Here is a 23,977-nt window from a genome sequence, read left to right as displayed (position 1 = left end):
GCTTCTGTTGATTTTTCCTCTTTTTAAAATTTGTATTTAATATTTTTCTATAACATATAAATTTGGGTGTGCTAGTTTTTGGTCCGTTATCAAAAGTTATTCTGTTAGATTTGGCTTCAGTACTGACTAATCTAATGTACATGCACAAATATAATGTTTTACAGCTTCCTATTAAAAATATAATTTTAAAGGAGAGATTTGTGAGGTGTGTACTTATATATGCTGTCCACTATACAATGTACAACTTTAAATGTAACTTCTTTGACTTCTATTTTATATTTATAAATATATATATTATAATTATTGTATAATTTATATTATTCATTGGTCCATTTTAAATTTTTATATGTAACTACATCACCTGTTATAATATTTCTAATATATTTATTAGTATAACTTTGTTTAATGATATCAAGGTCTCCTTAAAAAGGTTTTCTTTAACATATTTTCCTTCTAAAGACTCATTTCCATACTCTCTTATAAAATGAAGAAGTTGTTGAGGTATGGCATCAAATACAATAACATATTTCTTAAACTAAAATTATCTAAAAAAAAAAAAAAGATAATAAATTACTATTTAAATCTAGAAGTTGTCTAACTAATAATCTACATTTATTTTGCAATGGTATTTGATTTTTATTCTTCATGACGTAGTGTTGCAGCGCTCCGTGCCACCGTGGGGCAGTAGACCACAGTTTGCGATCTGACGGAGTGATAATAAAGGTCCGGGTCTCCGGTTGCATATTGTTGGACACGGAACACCGGATGAGCGCAGGAACTGGCTGTGAGAGCCGGTTTAACTTTACCTGGACGAGACGAGACGGGACTTGTCCTCTCACTGAAGTTTCAGTGTCTGTCATGATGATCGTCCGTAGCGGATAGGAAAAGGTAAGAATGTAAATAATGTGCTGCTCTCGCCTTTGTCAGATCACCAAGGCTTCAGAACAAGAGTGTCTTATAAACAATTTTCAAACAACGTCAATGACAGTATTAAGGTAAATCTCTTATCACCCAGACATGTTGTTCTGAGGCGTTGAGTGGATTAGAAAGCACACCGGCTGAAGACAGTCGTCTCGTGCCATAACACCATAACAGAGGTGACAGCTCGCTCACAATACTTCCTCTAGACCAGCTCATTATTTACAGGTGTTAATATTTAGGTTTAGGTCATCTTGCTCCAACATGTATGACTTTAAAAACACAAAGGATGCTCCACTGTATGACGAAATGATGCAGTGACTGGCCGTGAATGACACAACAGGCTGTCATGTTTTGCTTTCATAGCATTTATCATTTCTATAAAAGGCTAATTTATACTTTTACCTAAAGGAAAACCCTCTATCTACTATCTGATTTTCGTATTTTTTTATATAAATTGTAATTAGAATATTTCTGTATCTACAAATGAAGCAGGAAGGTAAAGTCGCCTGATTTGCATTATTGTGGTGTTTGTGTTTTGTCAGTTGTTTGCCTAGAGGCAATGCCTATAGGGTTGTCATTGGCTGTACATTTGTAAACATTTGTATATGCATGGCCTTATTTTCCTTCTAAACATGCACAAATGAGATGAAATAGGCTCTTGAGTTAGTCTATAGCACTACAATAAATGATATGGCTAAAAAATGTGTATAATCTACTTGGCGAGTTTGGTGATTGTGGGAATTTCTGTGTGGATGTATACTATTATTACAAAATTACGTAGGCAATTATGTAGTAGAACTGCATGATATTGATAAGATGATATGATATTAAAAAAAAAACTGACGGTGCAACGTTTTGTATTTCTGCAATATAAAAACAATGCCACAAGTTGACTTGAATTGCTCCGTTTTGAAAGTATTTGTTATTGTAGAGTGATTGAAATAATATAAACAAATTATAATACATAGACAATACAATAGAACAAATGCATATATACAGAAAAAAACAGGTCCTTTGTGTTTTTCTGGGAAGTTTAATAGGTATTTGGGTACAGAAAACGGATTAACCAGATCTAAAATAACACCCTATCTTTACTCTTTAGTTAAATACAGTTCATCTTTTGCCAAAGCTACACATGCTAAACATTCTTCACCTGAATGCTTTGAATCAGGGGTGGCCAAACCTTTTTTGAATGAAGAGCTAAAAGCCAAATATCATTGAAAGCCAAGGGCCAAAGAAAAATATACCAAATTAAAGCTGCAAGCAGCGATGATAGGGACCTCGCACCCGGGCTCACCGCCGCACGCTGGCCTCATGATGACAGAGAACAGCGAACATCATTAATTTAAGCCGACATATGAAAAAAACCTGGGAAAATCACAATTTTTTGCCAAACTTCCTTCTGTCAGCAGGTGGCGCTATGACTGTGAGTCAATATTGGCATGTAGATGTCTTCAGGAGATAAAATTTATTAACCATGTGAATTTTCAGGCCGGTCAGACATTCTTTGGCTGAGTTATAAGCCAAACTACCTTCTGCCAGCAGGTGGCACTATGAATGACTCAAAATTGGTATAGGGATGTAGTCAGGAGAGGAATTTAATCGACCATGTGAAGTTTCAGGCTGATCGGAATTTGTGTGGTTAAGTTTTAAGGACTTCATGTTTCATGGCGAAGCGTTGAGGTTTGTCATGCCACCACAAACACGCCCCTCTGCGAAAATTCTAGATCTTCACAATATATCATCGCTAGAGCTTTCAGATAACAACCAACCAAATTTGGTGCTGACACGAAAAATTTGTGGGAGGAGTTTATTACTCTGTAAATCATGACATTTCCTGTGGCCAGCAGGTGGCGCTATAACTGTATCTGGATATTGGAATGTAAACGTGTTCAAGTCTGGACTCTTATTAAACATGTGAATTTTGAGGCAGAACGGATAATGCATGCCTGAGATATAATGACTTCCGTTTTTTTGGCGAATCAAAGTTTGCGAGGCCGCCACAGACACGCCCATTGACCAAAACTCTAAAGCTTCGCAATTTAACATCGCCAAGGCCTTTAGATGACAAAACCCAATTTTGGTGTCGATCGGATAAAATCCCTAGGAGGAGTTCGTTAAGATACAACGCCTGGAAATGGCAAAAATACCACTTATTTGCCGCAGGAAGTTAAAAATATCCGACTTCCTGTTGGGTTTGAGTTATGGCTCCAAGAGAATTTTTTGTATGTTTTGACGTGTTAGAGGTGTGTGCCAATTTCCGTGCATGTGCGTGATTCGTAGATCAGGGGCTCTTCCGTTTAATTTTTATAGGTGGCGCTGTCGAGTCATTTTGCCACGCCCACTTCAATATTGTTATGCGGATGTGTTCAGGAGAGGACTTTTATCAACTATGTGAAGTTTCAGGCAGATCGGACTTTGTGTGGTTGAGTTATAAGGACTTCCTGTTCCATGGCGAAGCGTTGAGGTTTGTCATGCCGCCACGGACACGCCCCTCTGCGAAAACTCTAGATCTTCACAGTATATCATCGCTAAAGCTTTCAGATAACACCACCAAATTTTGGTGCTGATATGATAAAATTTGTGGGAGGAGTTTGTTACTCTGTAAAACATGCCATTTCCTGTTGCCAGCAGGTGGCGCTATAACTGTATTTGCATATCGGAATGTAAACGTGTTCAGGTCAGGACTCTTATCAAGCGTGTGAATTTTGAGGCAGATCAAATAATGCATGCCTGAGTTATAACGACTTCCTGTTTTGTGGCGAATCGTCAAAGTTTGCGAGGCCGCCACGGACACGCCCATCGACGAAAACTCTAAAGCTTCGCAATTTAACATCGCCCATGCCTTTAGATGATAAAACCCAATTTTGGTGTCGATCGGATAAAATCCCTAGGAGGAGTTCGTTAAAATACAACGCCTGGAAATGGCAAAAATGCCACTTTTTCGCCGCAGGAAGTACAAAATATCCGACTTCCTGTAGGGTTTGACATATGGCTCCAAGAGACTTTTTTGTATGTTTTGGCATGTTTGAGGTGTGTGCCAATTTTCGTGCATGTGCGTAATTCGTGGATCGGGGGCTCGTCCGTTTAATTTTTCTAGGTGGCGCTGTCGAGTCATTTTGCCACGCCCACTTCCGAGACCCATAATTAACGTAAATTTTCGCCACTTCTGAGGCGTGTGCAAAGTTTTGTGAGTTTTCGGGCATGTTTAGCCCCTCAAAACCGCGATTCATTCCGGAAAAGAATAATAATAATAATAATAATAATAATAATAATTAAAGCTGCAAGCAGCGATGAAAGGGACCTCGCACCCGGGCTCACCGCCACCCGGTGACCTTACGATGACAGAGAACAGCGAACAATAATAATTTAAGCCGATATATAAAAAAAAATCTAAGAAAATCACAGATTTATGCCAAACTTCCTCCTGTCAGCAGGTGGCGCTATAACTGTGACTTAAGATTGGCATGTAGATGTCTTCCGGAGAGGAATCTTATCAACCATGTGAAGTTTCAGGCACATGGGGCATTTTGTGGCTGAGTTATAAGCCAAACTACCTTTTGCCAGCAGGTGGCGTTATGACTGACTCAATATTGTTATGTGGATGTGTTCAGGAGTGGACTTTTATCAAACATGTGAAGTTTCAGGCAGATCAGAGATTGTGTGGAGATTGTGTTATAAGACAAACTACATTTTGCCAGCAGGTGGCGCTATTAAAAACTCAATATTATTATGTAGATGTGCTCAGGAGAGGACTTTCATCAACCATGTGACATTTTAGACAGATCGGACATTGTGTGGCCGAGTTACAAGCCAAACTACCTTCTGCCAGCAGGTGGCGCTATGACTATGACTCAATATTATTATGAAGATTTATTATGTAGATGTGCTCAGGGGAGGACTTTCATCAACCATGTGAAGTTTCAGGCAGATCGGACATTGTGTGGCCGAGTTACAAGCCAAACTACCTTCTGCCAGCAGATGGCGCTATTACTGACTCAATATTGTTATGTAGATGTGTTCAGGAGAGGACTTTTATCAATCATGTGAAGTTTCAGGCAGATCGGACATTGTGTGGTTGAGTTATAAGGACTTCCTGTTCCATGGCGAAGCGTTGAGGTTTGTCATGCCACCACAGACACGCCCCTCTGCAAAAACTCTAGATCTTCACAATATATCATCGCTAGAGCTTTCAGATGACACCACTCTATTTTGGTGCTGATACGGGAAAGTTTGTGGTAGGAGTTTGTTATAGTGTCAAACATGTCATTTCCTGTGGCCAGCAGGTGGCGCTATAACTGTAACTGGATATCGGCACGTAAACCTGTTCAGGTCAGGAATGTTATCAGAGGTGTGAATTTTGAGGCAGATCTGATAATGCATGCCTGAGTTATAATGACTTCCTGTTTTGTGGCGAATCATCAAAGTTTGCGAGGCCGCCACGGACACGCCCATCGACGAAAACTCAAAAGCTTCGCAATTTAACATCGCCAAGGCCTTTAGATGATAAAACCCAATTTTGGTGTTGATCGGATAAAATCCCTAGGAGGAGTTCGTTAAATTACAACGCCTGGAAATGGCAAAAACGCCACTTTTTCGCCGCAGGAAGTTAATAATATCTGACTTCCTGTTAGGTTTGAGATATGGCTCCAAGAGACTTTTTCGTATGTTTTGGCATGTTTAAGGTGTGTGCCAATTTTTGTGCATGTGCGTGATTCGTAGCTCAGGGGCTCATCCGTTTAATTTATATAGGTGGCGCTGTGGAGTCATTTTGCCACGCCCACTTCAATTTTGTTATGGAGATGTGTTCAGGAGAGGACTTTTATCAACCATATGAAGTTTCAGGCTGATCGGACATTGTGTGGTTGAGTTATAAGGACTTCCTGTTCCATAGCGAAGCGTTGAGGTTTGTCATGCCGCCACGGACACGCCCCTCTGCAAAAACTCTAGATCTTCACAATATATCACCGATAGAGCTTTCAGATGACACCACTCAAATTTGGTGCTGATACGATAAAATTTGTGGGAGGAGTTTGTGACTCTGTAAATCATGTCATTTCCTGTGGCCAGCAGGTGGTGCTATAACTGTATCTGGATAGTGGCATGTAAACGTGTTCAGGTCAGGACGCTTATCAAGCGTGTGAATTTTGAGGCAAATAGGATAATGCATGCCTGAGTTATAACGACTTCCTGTTTTGTGGCGAATCATCAAAGTTTGCGAGGCCGCCACGTACACGCCCATCGACGAAAACTCTAAAGCTTCGCAATTTAACATCGCCGAGGCGTTTAGATGATAAAACCCAATTTTGGTGTCGATCGGATAAAATCCCTAGGAGGAGTTCGTTAAAGTACAACGCCTGGAAATGGCAAAAACGCCACTTTTTCGCCGCAGGAAGTTAAAAATATCCGACTTCCTGTTGGGTTTGAGATACGGCTCCAAGAGACTTTTTCGTATGTGTTGGCATGTTTGAGGTGTGTGCCAATTTTCGTGCATGTGCGTGATTCGTAGATCGGGGGCTTGTCCGTTTAATTTTTCTAGGTGGCGCTGTCGAGTCATTTTGCCACGCCCACTTCCGAGACCCATAACATACGTAAATTTTCGCCACTTCTGAGGCGTGTGCAAAGTTGCGTGAGTTTTCGGGCATGGTAAGGCCCTCAAAATCGCGATTCATTCCGGAAAAGAATAATAATAATAAACGGAGCAATTCCAATAGGGCCTTGCACCGTTCGGTGCTCGGTCCCTAATAAACGGAGCAATTCCAATAGGGCCTTGCACCGTTCGGTGCTCGGTCCCTAATTATTTTACACTAAAGTAAAGTTGCGATGTGTAATTTCCTAAATCATTACATAATATTTCAAAATAAATAGAAAACTTTACTGTGAATCATATTAACTAATGCAGTATAACTTTTTAATTATAACTTATTGCAATAAAATCAAACATTTACATTTATAACACAGTGGAGTTCAATGCTAAATAACGCTAGTCAAGCAGAAGCTGCCTTTGCTTTGATTCACTCACCAAAGTCTCTGGCTGCATTATCTTTTATCTGTCATATGTACATTTTAAACTAAATCTGATACATTTACACCATTTAAATTAAAATGTTTAATTGTAGATCACTTTATTGTAGCTTAAAAATAAAATAAACAAATAAAATGTTTCTTTAAATTTGAAATAACAATTTCTAAACCATTCCCATGGGACGGTGGGCCAAATAAAAGGTGACCATGAACCACCTTTGGCCCGCAGGCCCTAGTTTGGACATCTCTGCCTGAAACTCACTTGGAATGTTTACTCTGTAACAGGCCTTACAACACATGCAAATGATAAACTTTTACTCTGCTATTGATAAACTTTGCAGTTAATCCACAAATCAAATGCGCTCTGAAATGTGGTGCCTGGTAATTGCTACACAACAATGCACATGCTCAGATGTGACTATGTTGGGTACGATGTGATTTCTATCCTGAAGAGATATTTTGTGCAGCTCTTTTCAGATTATTACATGTCTCTTGCAAAAGTCTGTGGAGAGCCCTTTTTATTTCAGCATAACAATGCCCCAGTCCACAGAGCAAGAACCATAAAGAAATGATTTACTGAGTCTGCTTTAAAAGAGCCTTCCTTCAGGCTGGAAAAAACGACACAACTTTTCCTAGGATTTACCATCTGGAGAAGTCAATGCTTGTTGGCAAAGGTTTTGGCAGTCTGAATTGCCATTTTTTGACACAATCTCCTATGATGGCCACAGACTGTTTTGTTTTAGATTCAGATGATTCCAGTCAAAGGATTTCAGACATTGTGAAATGTTGAGCTGATTTTGTAACGCATTGCACATAACATGCTGTATGTTATCCATCTAACAATGAGAAGCCTGTTTTTGAGTGTGTTTGTTGAGTCAGTCAGTTAACAAGAGGACAATTCCTAATTTTTAAAAATATCTTCATAAAAATGTTTCAGCCTTTACTGATGCTTTTAGTTTTTAATCGAATTTAGACTGGTTCACACTAAGACTAATGACCATAAAGATACCCACAACGATAACTATATATGTGTCCACCACACTAGTGGATGATAACAATTTATTTATTTTTAGCATGTTCATTAGCTGGAATAAAATATATCTATAGTGAATTTGGTGGTGTTATTATTTTTTAATTCCAACAGTTTTCATTATTGTTACAGTAGTTATTGTCCTTGGTGTGAACTGACATTTACTGTAATAAAGCAAGCAATCATTAATAAAACAGCATTCACAATGTAATGCGTGAAGTAATATTTGCAAAATCATTGGTATTTATAAACATTAAAATTGAGGATGCAATTGTTTCTTATTTATAAAAGTAGTAGTAGTAATAATAATAATAATAATAATAATAATAATAATAATTATTATTATTATTATTATTATTATTATTATGTTCTTCTTCTTATTATTCTTATTATTATTATATTATTATTATTATTATTATTATTATTATTGATTGTGTAAAAATAAAACATTCTTTTAAAAAAATCTTTAAATGAATGGAAATTGTAATACTTTTTGAGCAACCTTATGTTTAACATAAACAATTTAGTGTTTCAGTTCCAAACAGACACAGATTGCTGCATATCAGGTTTGATCACCACAGCAGTCTTTCCAGTTTGATCATGGAGTAGATAATATACCCCTAACAGGTTTTGTAGATTGCGCTGGACAAGACTATAACTTTCTTTCTGAGGAAAAAAAAAGCCACTTTTTGGCATTATACTGGCTTAATTGGAGTCCTTACGATTTTATTTAGGCAGTGGAGGTTTGTCTCTCCATGTTTGCGCTCCTGCTCTGAGTCTGTGCTGTTTGTCTGACAGCACAAAGGAACTGGATTGGGTTTCCTCATCAGTTTACACTCCCTTCAAAGAGGACATATCAAAGTTTACACAGTGTGTGCGTGTGTTTATGAGCATGGCTTGTCTGTTTGCCTGAGGCAAACAAAATACTCATGCATGTTGGCTAGTAGGCAAAATATTTCAAATCATATTAATTCAAATCCACGTCAGTGTAATTGTGTGCTTGCGTAACTGACTTTTCAGAGTGCGGTTATCTAGAATCAAAGAGCTTCTGTGCAGTACAAGTGCACAAGTGTGTAGCCTGTTTAAACGCAAGTGAACACATACTCAAATGCTGTAGCATATTCTACCATTCAAAAGTTCGGGGTCAGTAATGATTTTATTTAGAAATGAATGAAATTAAATGAATACAACGATGCATTGAAATTGATCGAAAGTGATAGGGAAGGCATTTTACAATGTTAGGGATAGGGTTCAAAGTTCAAATAAGTGCTTATGTTCATCTAAGATGCCTGAGTAAATGTATGATTTCAAAAAAAAAAAAAAACAGATTCAACAATACGAAAATATATGTTTATACTTATTACTGACCATATTTGGAATCTGATAAGTGATATGTACATAGGCTTTTAATTGCAAATTTTGATTCTGATCCTGATTAAAAAGCATTGCAAACAAATACAGTTGACAACATAAAAATAAATGAATGTTCAATACTGATATGGTTGTCGATATTGTGCATTGCTATAAACATACACACAATAAATCACAACAATAAATACATCTTTTGAAAAAGTATTGTAAATATATTAAAATAGAACTTTTAGTTTAAGTTGTAATGATGTTTCATAGCATTTCTATTTCAGTGTAATAAACATGTTGATAAACATAAACAAACAAAGAAACAACAAGACCAAAAAAAGTTTCAGATGTAGTTTATGAAGATTACTGTGTGGCCAAATTTACTTCATCAGTCAGATTACAAATAGCATCTATTATATCAGCATGATGCATCATCAATATCAGTGCTGGCTCTATGAGAGATTAAGGTTCTACAGGTGTTATCTTGCATTCTAGATTTATCATCCAGCTGCCACTTGCTTATTGTTTTGTTTTAAACTGAGGTTAGGTCTAGCTATGCAAAATAGTGCAGGTTTTTGCTGCTTGACAGAAACTTCCATAATCAAGGAAACATTAACCAATGCGAAACTAGTAAGGGAATTTGCATGTATCCACTATTTTAGATTAGTTTTTCAGATTGCACCACTGCTGTACTCTACACTGAGGCAACGGGTCTGCAAACAAATAGTTAAATATTGGTAGCTTTTGTTACTTTAAGCACCATGAAATATTGTCAAATCTTTAGACAGGAAGATTATGTAATTATTAAATGCAATTTTGCTGCTTGCAGACTGAGTAAAAAGTGTTGTTGCTCTCAGCTGCTTTCTTTAAACCATGCCCTAGATTGAGCCCATGAAAGTGGGGTTACATTTAAAGTGCTGGTAAATAATGAATAGACTGCTCTCTGATCTAGCAGTGCTGACTACTTTAGCCCGAAGCCTGTCACATGGTTTTGTGTATTACCCCTGGTTATACAAAAGCTCAGTCATAAAATATACTACAAGAGATAATTGCACTATTAATAAATATGTAGTAAATTTGTATTGAGGACATTAAACACAATGCTAAACAAAGGACAATTATTAAGTTAAATGCATGGGACATACTATGCAAAAATCACTTTGCAAATATTACTATTACTATGCAAAAATCACAAGGGGTGTAAACACAGTTTTGTGGCAACAGTGTGTGAATATAACCAGTAGACATGGACCGGTATAAGATTCTGATGATATGATAACCTTGGATAAAAATATCATGGTTTCACGGTATTGTGATTACTGCTCTAAAATATGTTCTCTTTAAAACTTTTCCCCATTAAACACTATATATTTTAATTTGGGAAACATTTTAAATATTTTGGAATGGTAAAACTCAGGCTAAATAGTTCAAATGAATCATTGATCATTGACTTCTTCATTAGTTTCAAAAACACAGATTTAGTTACAATTTAAAACGACATCTTTGGATATCTTTTCTTTTGGAGATACTGTTGTCTTAAAAAAAAAAAAAAACTTCTGGAATGGTATAACAAATTTTTTTGGTGATTTTAAAACCTTGACTTCTAAACTGTGGTATACCTTGAAAGCAGTTATCGTCCCATGCCTAATAACCAGTGCTAACTGTAAAAATGTAAAAAGGGGCAAAAGAGTTATAATACATTTTTTGAGGGGTATTTTGAGATGAAACGTCACATAAACACTCTAGGGATTAGGCATAGGATGATAACCTTTTTAAGGTATATTGCAGTTTGAAAAAGTCAAGGTTTAAAACTGCCAAAATGTTCTGCTATATTGTTTCTACGGTATATGTAAGTGTTTTTTTTGTTTTTTTTTTACTGTTTTAGGACAACAGTTTCTCCAGCAGAAACCATATCCAAAGATGCTGTTTTAAATTGTAAATAAATCTGTGTTTTTGGAACAAATGAAGACAGCAAAAGTCAATGATTCATTTGAATTATTTAGCAGGACATGTTTACTGCTCCAAAATCATTTAAATCTTTCTTAATGTAAAATATATTGTGTTCAAAAGGGAAAAAGTTGAAGTTTTTTACCCAGACATTTAAAAAGAGCACATTTAGAGTAGTAATCACAACACTGTGAAGCCATGATATTTTTATCTAAGGTTATCATATCGTCAGAATCTTATACCAGCCTACTACATCTTGCTAAAAGGGCCCTAATAGGTCCCCTTTAAAACAATTTTAAATGGTTTTCTTTCAGTTAAATTAAATTTCAAAATAGAAATGTCTAAAAAAAAAATACTGGTGGTAGTGAATTGGTTGCTGTATTAATGGCTTTGAAAGACATAAAAGATGTACTATTAAAGCCCACAGTGCACCCCTGCACAGTTTGTGCTTATATAATTTGCCTCTGTGTGCAAACCACTGTATACTTTTAGGTTTAATGCTTGAAAATTTTAATGCAAAAGATGTTACTGTGAGGTCAGTCTTAATATTTCATGATATTTTGCTGAATGAGTATTTGACCAGTAATATTATTTAAAGCCATCATCAACACTGCTTCCCTATTGGCATACTTATAGTATGCCTTAAAAGTATGTACTTTTTCTGTGACGGAAAAGTATATACTTTTGAGTGTGTAACAAAAGAGTATGCAAGCTTTGGGACACACTGCTTCCTCATTAACAGATCATTATGTTGTTTCGTTACGAGCCATATCAATCATCCACACATCATCCACATTTCTGTCATATTTAATTTCTTACCTCATTGGAGACGCAGCTGCAGGTTAGTCTCCCATTCACGAGTCTTTCATGCACAGAAATATTCAGGTCTTTGGATAATGTTCTAACACGTCTTTATATAAGTTCAGTGTTGTTGAAAGAAAATGCGATTTAAATATTTTCCAGTTGGCCAGATATTAATTAACAGTCAAACAAACATCTTTACCGAAGCCTCTCTACTTGACGGTTGGTCTTTGACATGTTTGTAATTTGTTTACACTTTTCACTCGTGTTTGTAGTTCTAATCAAATTCACGTCCAACCAGCAATGTATTGTGGGCAATATCAGCTGTTAGAGTATGGACGGTTCTACACTTTGAATTTTTCTGGAAATACTAACCATCTGTAACCTTTGGCATACTCTTTTCAACATACTATGATTTGGGACATACTAATTCTATTTTCAAGTACTATTTTGCACGGATAGTATGCGAATTGGGATGCAGCACAAGTTTTCTAAAATTGTTCTCTTATTTTTCCTTCTAGGGGTGTGTGTGCATGTGGCCGTGGGTGGTGGAAGTGGACCATGGAGCCTGATGTCGTCCGTCTGTACTCTTCCTCTCCACCACCTCTAGATGAGACTGGAGAGGAAGAAGAGGAAGATGAGTTTGGTGAGTTCGGGGGTTTTGACGGAGGAGGAGTGTCGTCCAGTTTTAGCTTGTCTGAGCTTGACACGCCCACAACATATGACCAATCAAATGCACTGGAGGACTCCCCACCTGACCTGATCATCAAATGCACACAGAATATCATCGTTTCTGAAAACAATGGATGGACGAATGAGAAGGAGAGAGAAACTGAATCAATCAGCAGCTTTGGAATAGCTGAGAAGGAATCATCAGGGATTCTTACAAATGGTATGACATCCTCTGACCTACAGGTGGAGCTTTCAGATAGATCTGACCAGAACTCCCCCTCTATGGGCAGTGATGTCCAAAACAGCAGCACAGGTGATGAGCACAGTCTCAGTAATGGCTACAGTGAGTCTTGTTCAAATTCAGACCTGGACCAGTCTCTTCATAACTGCTTACAAAGCACACACATTGAGGTAAATTATGGACGGGATGCCAGTATAGCTGATGTTTTAGACAAAAGCCGCATAACAGACAAGCTGCCAGACTCTAACAATCACTCATCTTGTACTGAAGCATGTGAACTCAGAGACACAGAAGCAGGGATGGAGATATGTGGCAACTCCCAGTTTCTTTCTTCCTGTAGAGATGCACAAGAGGTTGAAGGTGAGCAGGATCAAAGCGAGAACTGTTTTGCCGCAGACTGTCTAGAGGAGTCTATGGACCATGTTGACAAAGCTGAAGCTGAAACTGTTTCCTCAGTGGATGCGGATCTAATCTCTGACATGCAGCTGAGTGGAGACACAATAGAAATTCATGGATCATTTGCAAACTCAGAGGTGGGAATAGATGCTGACGTTGAGACATCTGCAGACCCCACAGCTGACGAGGATTTCTGCGACTTCAGAGATGCAACTCAGGGTTTCACAGACTTCAGTCGGACTGAATCTATGACCCAGGAAGGGCTTCCTGAATTTGTGACGGCCATGTCCAGGTGCTCCACAGACGATGATTTTGGTGACACTGACACCCTAAAAGACTTCAAGGAGGAAGATGAGCTGGCTGAGGAAATGGCTGGTGAAGAAGGAGGCTTTTGCTCTGAGTTGCCTCCTAGTGACAGTTTTGCAGACTTTAGTTCAGCTCCATTTGAAGGTGCAGCAGGGGGAGAAGACGACGGTTGGGCTGCATTTGCTCCACGTGAAAGCCCAAAAGGGGATCAGGATTCATGGGCCACATTTGGAGAGGAACAGAGCACTTATGCCGGTAAAGAAGAACAAGATGTTGAGACTTCATCAGCGCCCTCTAGGGAAGACATCCAGAGTAGCACTGTGAGTCGTTCAGATGTCAATCATTATGGCATACATTTGTTCAGTGTTGGAAAATAAGTAATATATTATAATCTGAAAGGTGCAGTAGGTGATCTGACTAAATGCTATTCGTTAGCATAATATCTTCGAAACACAATCTCTCCCTTGCCATCCAAAGCCACATCTCCTGATATCATGAACATATCATGTCATTCGCCAGTTAGAAAACTTTATAATGCTACAATTCTGAATGAAAAACTGTATTATATCTAGCACGTTTTCAGTTGTGTAGCAAGCAAAACTTGTCATAATGTGCAATATTTTATGCTGGCCTCACTTTCTCAAGCACCTTGTCCTAAAGTGACTACTGTAGTGGTTGGCCAGCGGTGTGCAGGAATTACACTTATTACTAAGCGATACTTAGTGCTGTTTCAGACCCAATATTCAGAGCAGCATGGTAAACAAGACAGGGAGTGCGTCACAGGTTGTCATTGTTTAAAAATGAACCAACATGAATATAAAACCAACTTAAGCTCAGTAAAGCAGGCTAGGCGAAATATCGCTATTTACTTATGTTTTGTTGTAAAACTAAATAAAACTCTACATTATTGATGCTGTAAAAGGGCCTTATGAAACTGAAAATAGTCACATCAATCTTTCACCAAAAGATTTCAGTGGCTGAACAGCATATAACCCATTCACACACACAAAAAAAAAACAAAATCTACATCAGCTTTGCATGACTAAAATAGTTTTAAAACAGAACATTACTTGTCTAAAAGAAATACTTCAGCCATGGTGTCATCCTTCTTCCAGTGTGCAAAAGTAACTCCAATACTGATTCAGGATTTAGAAAAAATTTGATTCAGGATTTTGATTTTACTGCTGTTACTCTTTCGTGTACATGCAAACGGCAGATCTGCATGAAAATGGATGCACAGATGTACAAATCTACATTTGTGGACAGACAGTTTGGGCTACTTATCAGAATTATGGGAATTGTCGGCCCAACAAATTTTAATTGGATGAACATTTTTTAGTCTTATGCCTCACCCAGAATCTAAAAATACATTTAAACACATTTAGATCATTTACTTTAATTATTGGAATGTGAAGAGACTTTTAACCAGCACAACACAAATGTTTCTGAAAACAATCACCTACTGCCCCTTTAACTGACTTAAATTGATCAAATGTCATAGTTTTTAAAGGAAGTAATGTGAAAGTATGTTATGTTGTTTTTGTGTTTTGTTTTTTTAAGATTAGGATAGGATTAAAATTCTAATACATAATTTCAACTCATTCAATTCCCCAACAGCTTTTTGTTGAAGAAATTGTAAGTCAGATTTGTGATACATTAACTGCTGCTGTAATGAAACTCAAAAAAAGACCTCCATGAATTCCTAGGTTGTCTCTAGAAACCTGTTCACTTTTAATGGGAAATGGGAACTTTTTTTTGCTGGGAAAGCTAGGGAATGTTAAAATTTGTCATGAAAACATTTAATCAACTCAGGATATTGAATCACGTTCCCACTCTTTTAATTTTGTGCGTGCACACTGGAAGTAATAAGTTGATTTATCTGAATTCTGCATATTGCCCTTTTATCTGTCGACCAATTAACAATTTAATCTGACTGACACCAAACATTTCTCCAACTGCGCCCTGTGTTTTCTATCACTCCAGGTTGATTTCAGCTGCAAAATACAGCATCTCTTCAAAACCGCCTTTCCTTTAGATGTCCATGCTGAGGTCAGCGAGGTTACTGAGGTCTTGCCTCTTCATAAATTCCTGCCGGCTCAGGATCCTCAGGAGCAAAGGGATCCAAGCAGCTCCTTTTTTGCACAGGAGTATGCACATCTTTGTTACTGTTTGCCCATAAATATGATTTTTACACTTATTTTCAGAATATAATTGCATATTTGGCTCACTAGTATGAAAAAAAATGTAAACCTCATCTCAGTTGTCTGTTTTATTCTTTACCTTTATATAACTTGCAGCTTCTATTTATAGGAGCTCTACTTTTTAAATATATCTCATGTGTTCAGTTTGGTATTTTATGGAACTCTGGGTATGAAGGTCTTTTTTCTCTGCAGAAATGCGTTGGTCATGTGGCGCCACCTTCAGGACATTCTCGGCAGTCATGGCCTTAAGTTTAAGTGGGCAGGTTCCCATAGCAACAGAATTCTTCTGAATTGCCTAGGAATCAGGAATATTGTGAGTTCTTGAGAGTGCAAGCCTTATAGGCATTCAATATTGTTAATTTCAGCTGTTTCTCAGATTTGTATTCTGCGCTATTAACTTGATACTGATATTTATTGGTGCTGACTTTTTTCTATCTGTTTCTTTTTTATTGATATGGCTTTAACTTTTTTGTCTATGGTTTTGAATTTCTCTCGTAGTTGTTCACTGGAGACAAGAACCAACCACTGATCGTGCCTATGTTTGCTGCCGGACTGGTAAGTGAAACCCTAAACCCCACAAAACATATATTACTTTTCAAAAATGCATAACGTTATATACAATACATGCACATACACTGCTCGGCTGTTGAATACTTGATTCTGATTGGCTGATGAACATTCTAAGGTGTGTAATTATTTTCAGATAAACACACAGCAGGGTTTGACCGCATTACAGTTTCAGACCATTGCGTTGATTCAAAAATCAAAACAACAAAACCGAAGGCTTTGGATGAAATTGTACCACACAGCAGTGGTTTGAGGTTAAGAATTTGACAAATGTTTTGAAATGCAACATAACTGGGAAACTGACTGTAGCATAAATGGAATAATTGACTGGTCTGTCTACTATGGCCACCTCACCTACCCGGGTGTGCATTATTTTCTAATTATCATCCATCACCAGTTATTCCCCTCAGTTATACACACACAAACACACATGCCTGACATGCACGTGCATATATATAGTATTACTACAGAGTATTACTAAAAGGCATCGTCACATTATCATTCAGAAATCATTCTAATTAATCATTTATCTCTTTTTTTATGATAAGCTGACAACGGAGAAAAACCTTTACTGTCACTTATCAATTTCACACATCTTTTGGAAAAAATTTTTTTTAATTAAATACAAAATATGTGTCTCCTCTTCTCAGGGAATGCTGGAACCCACCAAAGAGTCTCAAAAATCTCCAGCCTCCCCTGCACTTTGCCCTTCTGCTCCTCTGGAGAGTGGAAATATTCTATGCACTCAGGTGAAAAATGCAGACTAACACAAAGTTGTATTGAATCTATATGGAATATATATCTAATTTTAATAATCCTTTTACTTTAGGGACGTACACCATGACTGTTTTGTAACTGACTTGTCAAATACTTAAATAAACCTCTAGAGCAGGGTTGGGCAAGCTCTGTACTGGAGGGCCGGTGTCCTCCACAGCTTTGCTCCAACACTAATTAAACACACCTGAACATGCTAATCAGTGTCTTCAAGATTACTAGAAATCTATTGACCTTATTCTAAAATGCGGAAGTGCGCCTGTTTTCGCGATTGTCTTAGAACTTCCGATTCAGTCGCCTATGGGAGAAATGACTAGGAATAATAAACAGCAGAAAATGGTCAAACTACTTGCTCTACAAACTAATGTTTGCATGACTATATAGACCAAGTAGAAGAATATAATAAGAAAATATCAAATTGCAACATCAAGCAGCGTAATGAGCAGTTTTTAACGTCAAAAAATGAATGAAAGTGAATGACACCGGAAGTCTCAAGCCAAAAAGATTCAAATGGCCACCCCCGCTCGTCGGCAGAGAATAAGGTGAATAAGCAGGTGTGTCTGATTAGTGTTGGAGCTAAACTGTGCAGGACACCGGCCCTCCCAGACAAATTTTGCCCACCCCTGCTCTACACCAAGGGTCACCAATCTCGGTCCTGGAGGGCCGGTGTCCCTGCAGGGTTTAGCTCCAACTTGCCTCAACACACCTGCCTGGATGTTTCAAGTATACCAAGTAAGACCTTGATTAGCTTGTTCAGGTGTGTTTGATTAGGGTTGGAGCAAAAATCTGCAGTACACCAGTCCTCCAGGAACACGTTTGGTGACCACTGCTCTAGACAGTCAAAAATATGTATTAAAATAGCCTTAAGTTACCTATAAATCAAACATGCCACTGAAAAAATAGGTCAAATGTTTTCAATGTACTTGTCTATTGTTGATTTAAAACAGGGGTCACCAAACTTGGCTGTATATATATATATATATATATATATATATATATATATATATATATATATATATATATATATATGTATATGTGTGTGTGTATAAATATATATATGCGTATATGTGTATAAATATATATATGTGTGTGTGTATATGTATGTGTGTGTGTATGTATGTATATATATATGTGCGTGTGTGTGTGTGTGTGTGTGTATATAAATATTTTTACTTTTATAGTGATTAATAAGTTCTTAACAGGTTTTAAAAAGTAAAATAACTGAACATAAACATAGGAGGCTGAAAAGATTTTCCGACAGCATTTAGAGGTATTTGCACCTGAACTCTTCATATTTAGAATTAAAACTCATCACACACTGGATGTGAAACTCCATGCCACCTCTTTTAGAATTGTAAACATTGCTTTCTATGAGTGTACGCACAGCGGCGTCTGAAAACTATGTAAAAAGAGGTGCAGAATGTACAAGCACACTTGAATGGTTCCATTTGAATGAATCTGCTGTTAAAACCTCTGAATTGATTCCTGAGGACAAAAATCTAAGAATCTAAGACCTCAATTTATTGTACCAGCCCTAACTTTTTGTATACCTTGAATATTTTGTCACTTAAAAGTAAATTGACTGATACAGTATATTCTGTTCTTTTAAAAGTGCATGTGTTGTTTTGCAGGTGGCGCCCTCACTGGCCATTAGTATTGACGGTACGTCTTTTCGCCGTGCCTCCTTCTCTAGAGTTCAAGAAAAAGCCACTCGCCACTCACGGCAGAAATCCTACTCCTGATGCTGCCTCGCTTCTCTGTTTCTGAGCACCTTCCTTCTCTCACAGCACTCTTTTTTTTCTGTTTTTCAAACTTCCCTTCACAGTTTTCTACACCACTCAGTAGCCCCTTTCACACATACCGAACTTTCTGGAAAATTAGCAGTAAATGGTCACAAAGAGATCATGTGTGAACAGGCCTTTTAAAAAAATGAGAAGTAACATTACAATTAAATTGGCAGAATTCTGTTAATCTGCACATTTTTAATGTAGCAGCAAAGTCATTCTGGCAGTTTTACGTCAATATATTGGTTTTACTGTGAGAATAGGGCAGTTGAAGGGCAATTAGTTGTTTTAAAGGCACAATATGTAAAAATTGTTTTTTAGTCAAATATTCATCAACTACTAAAACAGGGTTTTATATTTTGCTGACTTATGTACTTGCATTATCCCAGATGTTTAGAAGAATAAATAAATCCTTTGGTAAACACCAAAGATGCAATAACATTTTGTGCATTTTATTAGACAGCACAGAGAAGCATTATAACAATAAAATGTAACCGTAAAACGTATTTAGTATAATAATACAGCACTGCTGTCATCAACATGAAAAGAAAGTAAATGAATGAGTGAACTCTCATAATTTCACACTCATTTACCAGTCAAAAACGCCTTTGTTTGTTGTAAATATGCGCCCTCTGGTGGTGAAAATTGCATACTGTGCCTTTATCATAACACTGAACTACCATAAGTAAAACAATCTGAAATGTCACCATTGAAATTCTTGGAAAACTGCTAAGTTAGTAATAATTTAATTTCACCATTGTATATTGGTTCATGTTTATATCTTCCCTCTCTCCCCTTTTGTTTTTGAATCTGCACTATGAAAGTCCAGGTTTAGGTCAATACACACTATACATACAAATGCTGAAATGTACTACCTCAGACTATAAGTGTGCAGCTTCAACTGTGATTTATTACCTTGCCATTATTTGCAAGATAAACTTGAGATAAATCGAATTATACTCCTAATCCAAAACATTCTCAGTTGTGTTGTCTAAAATACAGCCATATATAGTCCCTGAGCACCAGCTGCTCAAAAAAAAGAGCTTTTACTTTGCTGGAAAAGCTGACCTTATTGCTGGTGCTTTTTAAGGCCATTTTACAAATCACCTTGGCTACAATAACAGGGAAAATACCACGACATTTTCAAAGATTTACACTCAGTTGAATCTCTGAGATGCTATTTTGAAAACATGAAGGTTTAGCTTGAAGGTCATTTTAGTTATACAGTCAATGTAAATGTTTTTTCTTTTTCTGATAAACGGAAATGCTTTTCGCTTACTGTCTGAAAACAGACTGTAACTGTCAGTGACGCATTCATGAATGCTCTTTTTGAACAACTTAACTTGCAAACTGTGAGATACCTACTTTTGCTTTTCTCTTCTGGTTCAGTATTATAAATTGATCTATTTTGTGGCATTATGTTGATTACTACATAAAGTAAAGTCAGCTTGTCCTTTCTTTTTCTTAATTTTTGTTCAAAAGCGAAAAATAAAATGTTTACAGTTTATACTTTTTGGTTGGGGAGGGGGGGGGGGGGGGGGGAGCAAAATGTTCTTAGTTTGTTGTAATAATATACAGTGCTCAGCATATATAAGTACACCCCTTACAAATCTATCTTTTAAATTCATATTTTAATAAGCTATACAATATTATATGTGTGCATTAGATTAGTCAGTACTGAAGCCAAATCTGGAGCTTATCTAATAAAATAACTTACAATAACAGTCCAAAAACTAGCACACCCAAATGTATATGTTAGAAAAATAATAAATACAAATTTAAAAAGAGGAAAAATCAAGAGAAGCAAAAGAAATGGAAAATTTTAGTTGGAATTTTGAGGTTGTAATTTATTTTTGCAATATTTTGCTTGAATTTAAGTGTATTATCTTTCAATTTCTATACATGTTTGGTGACTAAAATATTATTTTAATAAATATATCTGTTTAATAAATCTGTTTTGTTTAAATACACCAAAATACATTGCTTATATTCACTGAGAAATGGACAAAAATATTCATTTTCAAAATGGACTGTACTCAATTATGCTGAGCACTGTATACACGCATATATACACATTTTTAATGGTAGCTTTTAAGGCTTTCTTCAGTTGCAGTTGCTTAGATAACATGCTCTTTTTACTGTTGGACAAGACGATTATTTTTAGTAGTAATTACCATTGAGCCACGAACATTTAACTAGAAAATTCCTTTAATGACCTTGAGCTCTCTTTCTGGTTAGTATTTATTGCAGTTATGTTGCGTCACATTGTTATTCTGTCAATAAATATTATACTGCATTATGTCTGTTTCTCTATTCTGTCTATCTTTTGTCTTTTCCAACCCTGTTGATTCTAATACAAGTTTCCTGGTGCTGATCTGAATTTTATTTAACTTGTACACTATACTTCAAAGGTTTGGGGTCAGGAATATTTTTTTAAAAAGTTAACAAAAGCATTAAAAACTAATGTGGAAAAAATTTTTTGGAAAAAAGTCAAAAATTTTTGTAGCCAAATTATTATGTCTTGATACAAACCCTGTTTTGTAGATGTAATTTTTAATTAATACATCATTTATTCCTCATATAACTGTCTTGAAAGTATTTAAAAGTCTTTAATGACACATTTGATGAATTAAATGCTTTCTAATTGAACAAAAATATTAATATTTTTTAAAAATTGTACCAACCTCAAACTTTTGAACAGTATATATAATTAAATAGTGGGTATCAACTATCAACACACTAACCCTCTCTGTCCTGCTGTCATACCTGTGGCTCTCATTTGAAGCTCAAGATGAAGGAATCTCCAAATTAAATTTGGACTATTTTGGACCTGTGGATGAATGTAGCTCAGATAGTGAAACTGACACTCCACTACCAGGTTAGAACAGAAAGGCTTCGTCTAATTGAAGTGACTGGTGTGCAGTGAAACCTTCTTTTTTTTTTACTTTCCCCTTATATCTGTTATTTCGAAATCAATCTTTGGTAAGCTTATCGTCTCTAGCATTTCTTCATAGTCTAGCATTCTGTCCCTGATTTCCACTCTCTGGACTTTATTACAGTACTGCCTCTGTGAGTATCTCTGCTTTTCTTCCTTTAATCTCATGTTTTAGTGATTCTCTTTGTTTTCTACATCATCTCTAAGATCATGTCATCCTACTTTCAACCATCTTAACTTTCATTTATATATGTTAAAAAGAGATTTTCTGTTCATGTAGGTGTTGATCCAGAGATATATGAACTGACTACAGCTAAAATGGAGAACAACACCACTGGTCGCAACATTGCAGATGCATTTACAAAACTTATGGAGTCTATAGAGAAAACCAAACCAACAGTCAGGTTAGAAAAACATGCATGCATGAATATACACACTATTAACATGCCTAGACCTTTTGAGCTCAAATGAACGGCTAGTTCACAGCTCAAAAGGTTAAAATGGGGTGTGACCATAAATGAGTCAATTCTCATTCTTTCTGTGTCTGTTGACAGGAAACCAGAAACAGATGAAGAGATGAGCGAAGAAGCAGCAAAGGTCATCTCACTTCTCCCTGACCTGTCTTTCATGAAGGCCAGGGTTTTAATGTTCCCCTCCATTTTAACGCCAGCAGCCAATCACACATAACCAATAAGCTTCGAGTTCAAAGTCATTGCATGGTCATTCATTGTTTATCGACAGCTACAGAGAACAGATCAAGTTATTCTTTCTTCCAAACAAAAGAAGACCTTTAATATAACAAGCTAATCATTTGAAAGCTGCCTATTTATTGACTTCTGCAGTTCCCACTATATGTGAAAATATTCAATCTGGGTTTGTTTTGTTCTCAGCAAAAGGGACACGCGGCTTTCATATTTTATATACAGTATTTAGACCAGCATATTAACCTTTTATTATTGCTTATTATGATTTTATTTTAGAGTGTTGTTTGTGAAAATGTGAGTACTTTTCACTTAGAGGTGAAATGCAGAATTGCACATTTTACTACTTGAAACCAGACACACACACACACACACTTTTCTTTTAATTTCTTTGTATTTTTAGAATGTCATTAAGTTCAGTTCTTCCTTTAATTGATTCATTTTAGTTTGTTGTACACCAGAAATGTCCAATCTCTGTCCTGGAGGGACAGTGTCCTACAAAGTTTAGTTCTAACCCCAATCAGAGACCCCTGGGCTAGCTAATCAAGCTCTTACTAGGCTTTCTCGAAACATCCTTGCAGGTGTGTTGAGGCAAGTTGGAGCTAAAATCAGCTGGACACCGGCCCTCCTGGACCGAGTTTGGACACCCCTGTTGTACACCTTCATTTTCTTTCTTTCATTTTTATTGTGTGTAGTTGGTTTATTTATTTTGTTTCCAACAACTGACAAGCACACATTGGGGAAAAAAGAGAATATTGTCATGTAATGGTGATAACTTTTAATAAGGGAACTGCTTTTATACTTGTCTTTGGGGTCACACTTTAATGTTTCCATTTAATAAATGTATTTACTAACGTGAACAATACTTGTACAGCATTTATTAGTGAGAGCTAATCATTTAGTAATGGTTTAATAAATGCAAAGTTTGCTTGTTAACATTAGTGAAAGCACTGAGTAAACAAAATGTCAACAAACAACTTTATTTTTATTAACTAATGTCAAAGTCCCTTTGAGGTGTATTAAGTTTTTGCTAACGTTAACAGAGATGGATGAACTATTGTTGACTGTTAGTTCATGTTTGTAAATACATTAACATTAATGGAACAGCATTTTTGGATGTTTGTCTTGTCACTGTATTATTTTAAGCAAGATCTTTTGCACAATCTGATATAATATGAATATGACAACAGAGCTATGGTGTCTTAAAGATAGAAATGGGTTGTAGCTACTGTTCCTGTGGAGAAAAAAAAGTGTATAAATCAATTTGTTTGTTCTGTTGTGTATGTGTTTTAAAGTTTAACAATAATAAAACTAAAAA

General features: G+C 36.5%; 1 protein-coding gene across 3 annotated transcripts; it reads left to right on the top strand.

The window, feature by feature from the left end:
* The first annotated feature begins 746 nt into the window (after positions 1 to 746).
* aftphb (aftiphilin b) lies at positions 747 to 23,977 on the top strand. 3 transcript variants are annotated; one of them, XR_012393394.1, is made up of 10 exons: positions 747 to 888; positions 12,604 to 14,017; positions 15,681 to 15,844; positions 16,091 to 16,211; positions 16,397 to 16,453; positions 17,116 to 17,214; positions 18,871 to 18,901; positions 21,809 to 22,092; positions 22,239 to 22,362; positions 22,513 to 23,977. XR_012393394.1 is itself a non-coding variant. In XM_021467413.3 (10 exons), the coding sequence occupies exons 2-10, from the start codon at positions 12,644 to 12,646 to the stop codon at positions 22,643 to 22,645; spliced, it is 2,196 nt and encodes a 731-aa protein (XP_021323088.2). In that variant the 5' UTR covers positions 747 to 888; positions 12,604 to 12,643; the 3' UTR covers positions 22,646 to 23,977. The 3 variants fall into 3 exon arrangements, 2 of the variants coding, with proteins under 2 accessions (XP_021323088.2, XP_021323089.2); XM_021467413.3 differs by having other exon boundaries at positions 21,809 to 21,901; XM_021467414.3 differs by lacking the exon at positions 21,809 to 22,092.

Source organism: Danio rerio, chromosome 17 (assembly GCF_049306965.1).
Source record: "Danio rerio strain Tuebingen ecotype United States chromosome 17, GRCz12tu, whole genome shotgun sequence".
In the NCBI taxonomy this organism is placed as follows: Eukaryota; Metazoa; Chordata; class Actinopteri; order Cypriniformes; family Danionidae; genus Danio; species Danio rerio.
This window is presented reverse-complemented; position numbering and strand designations above follow the sequence as displayed.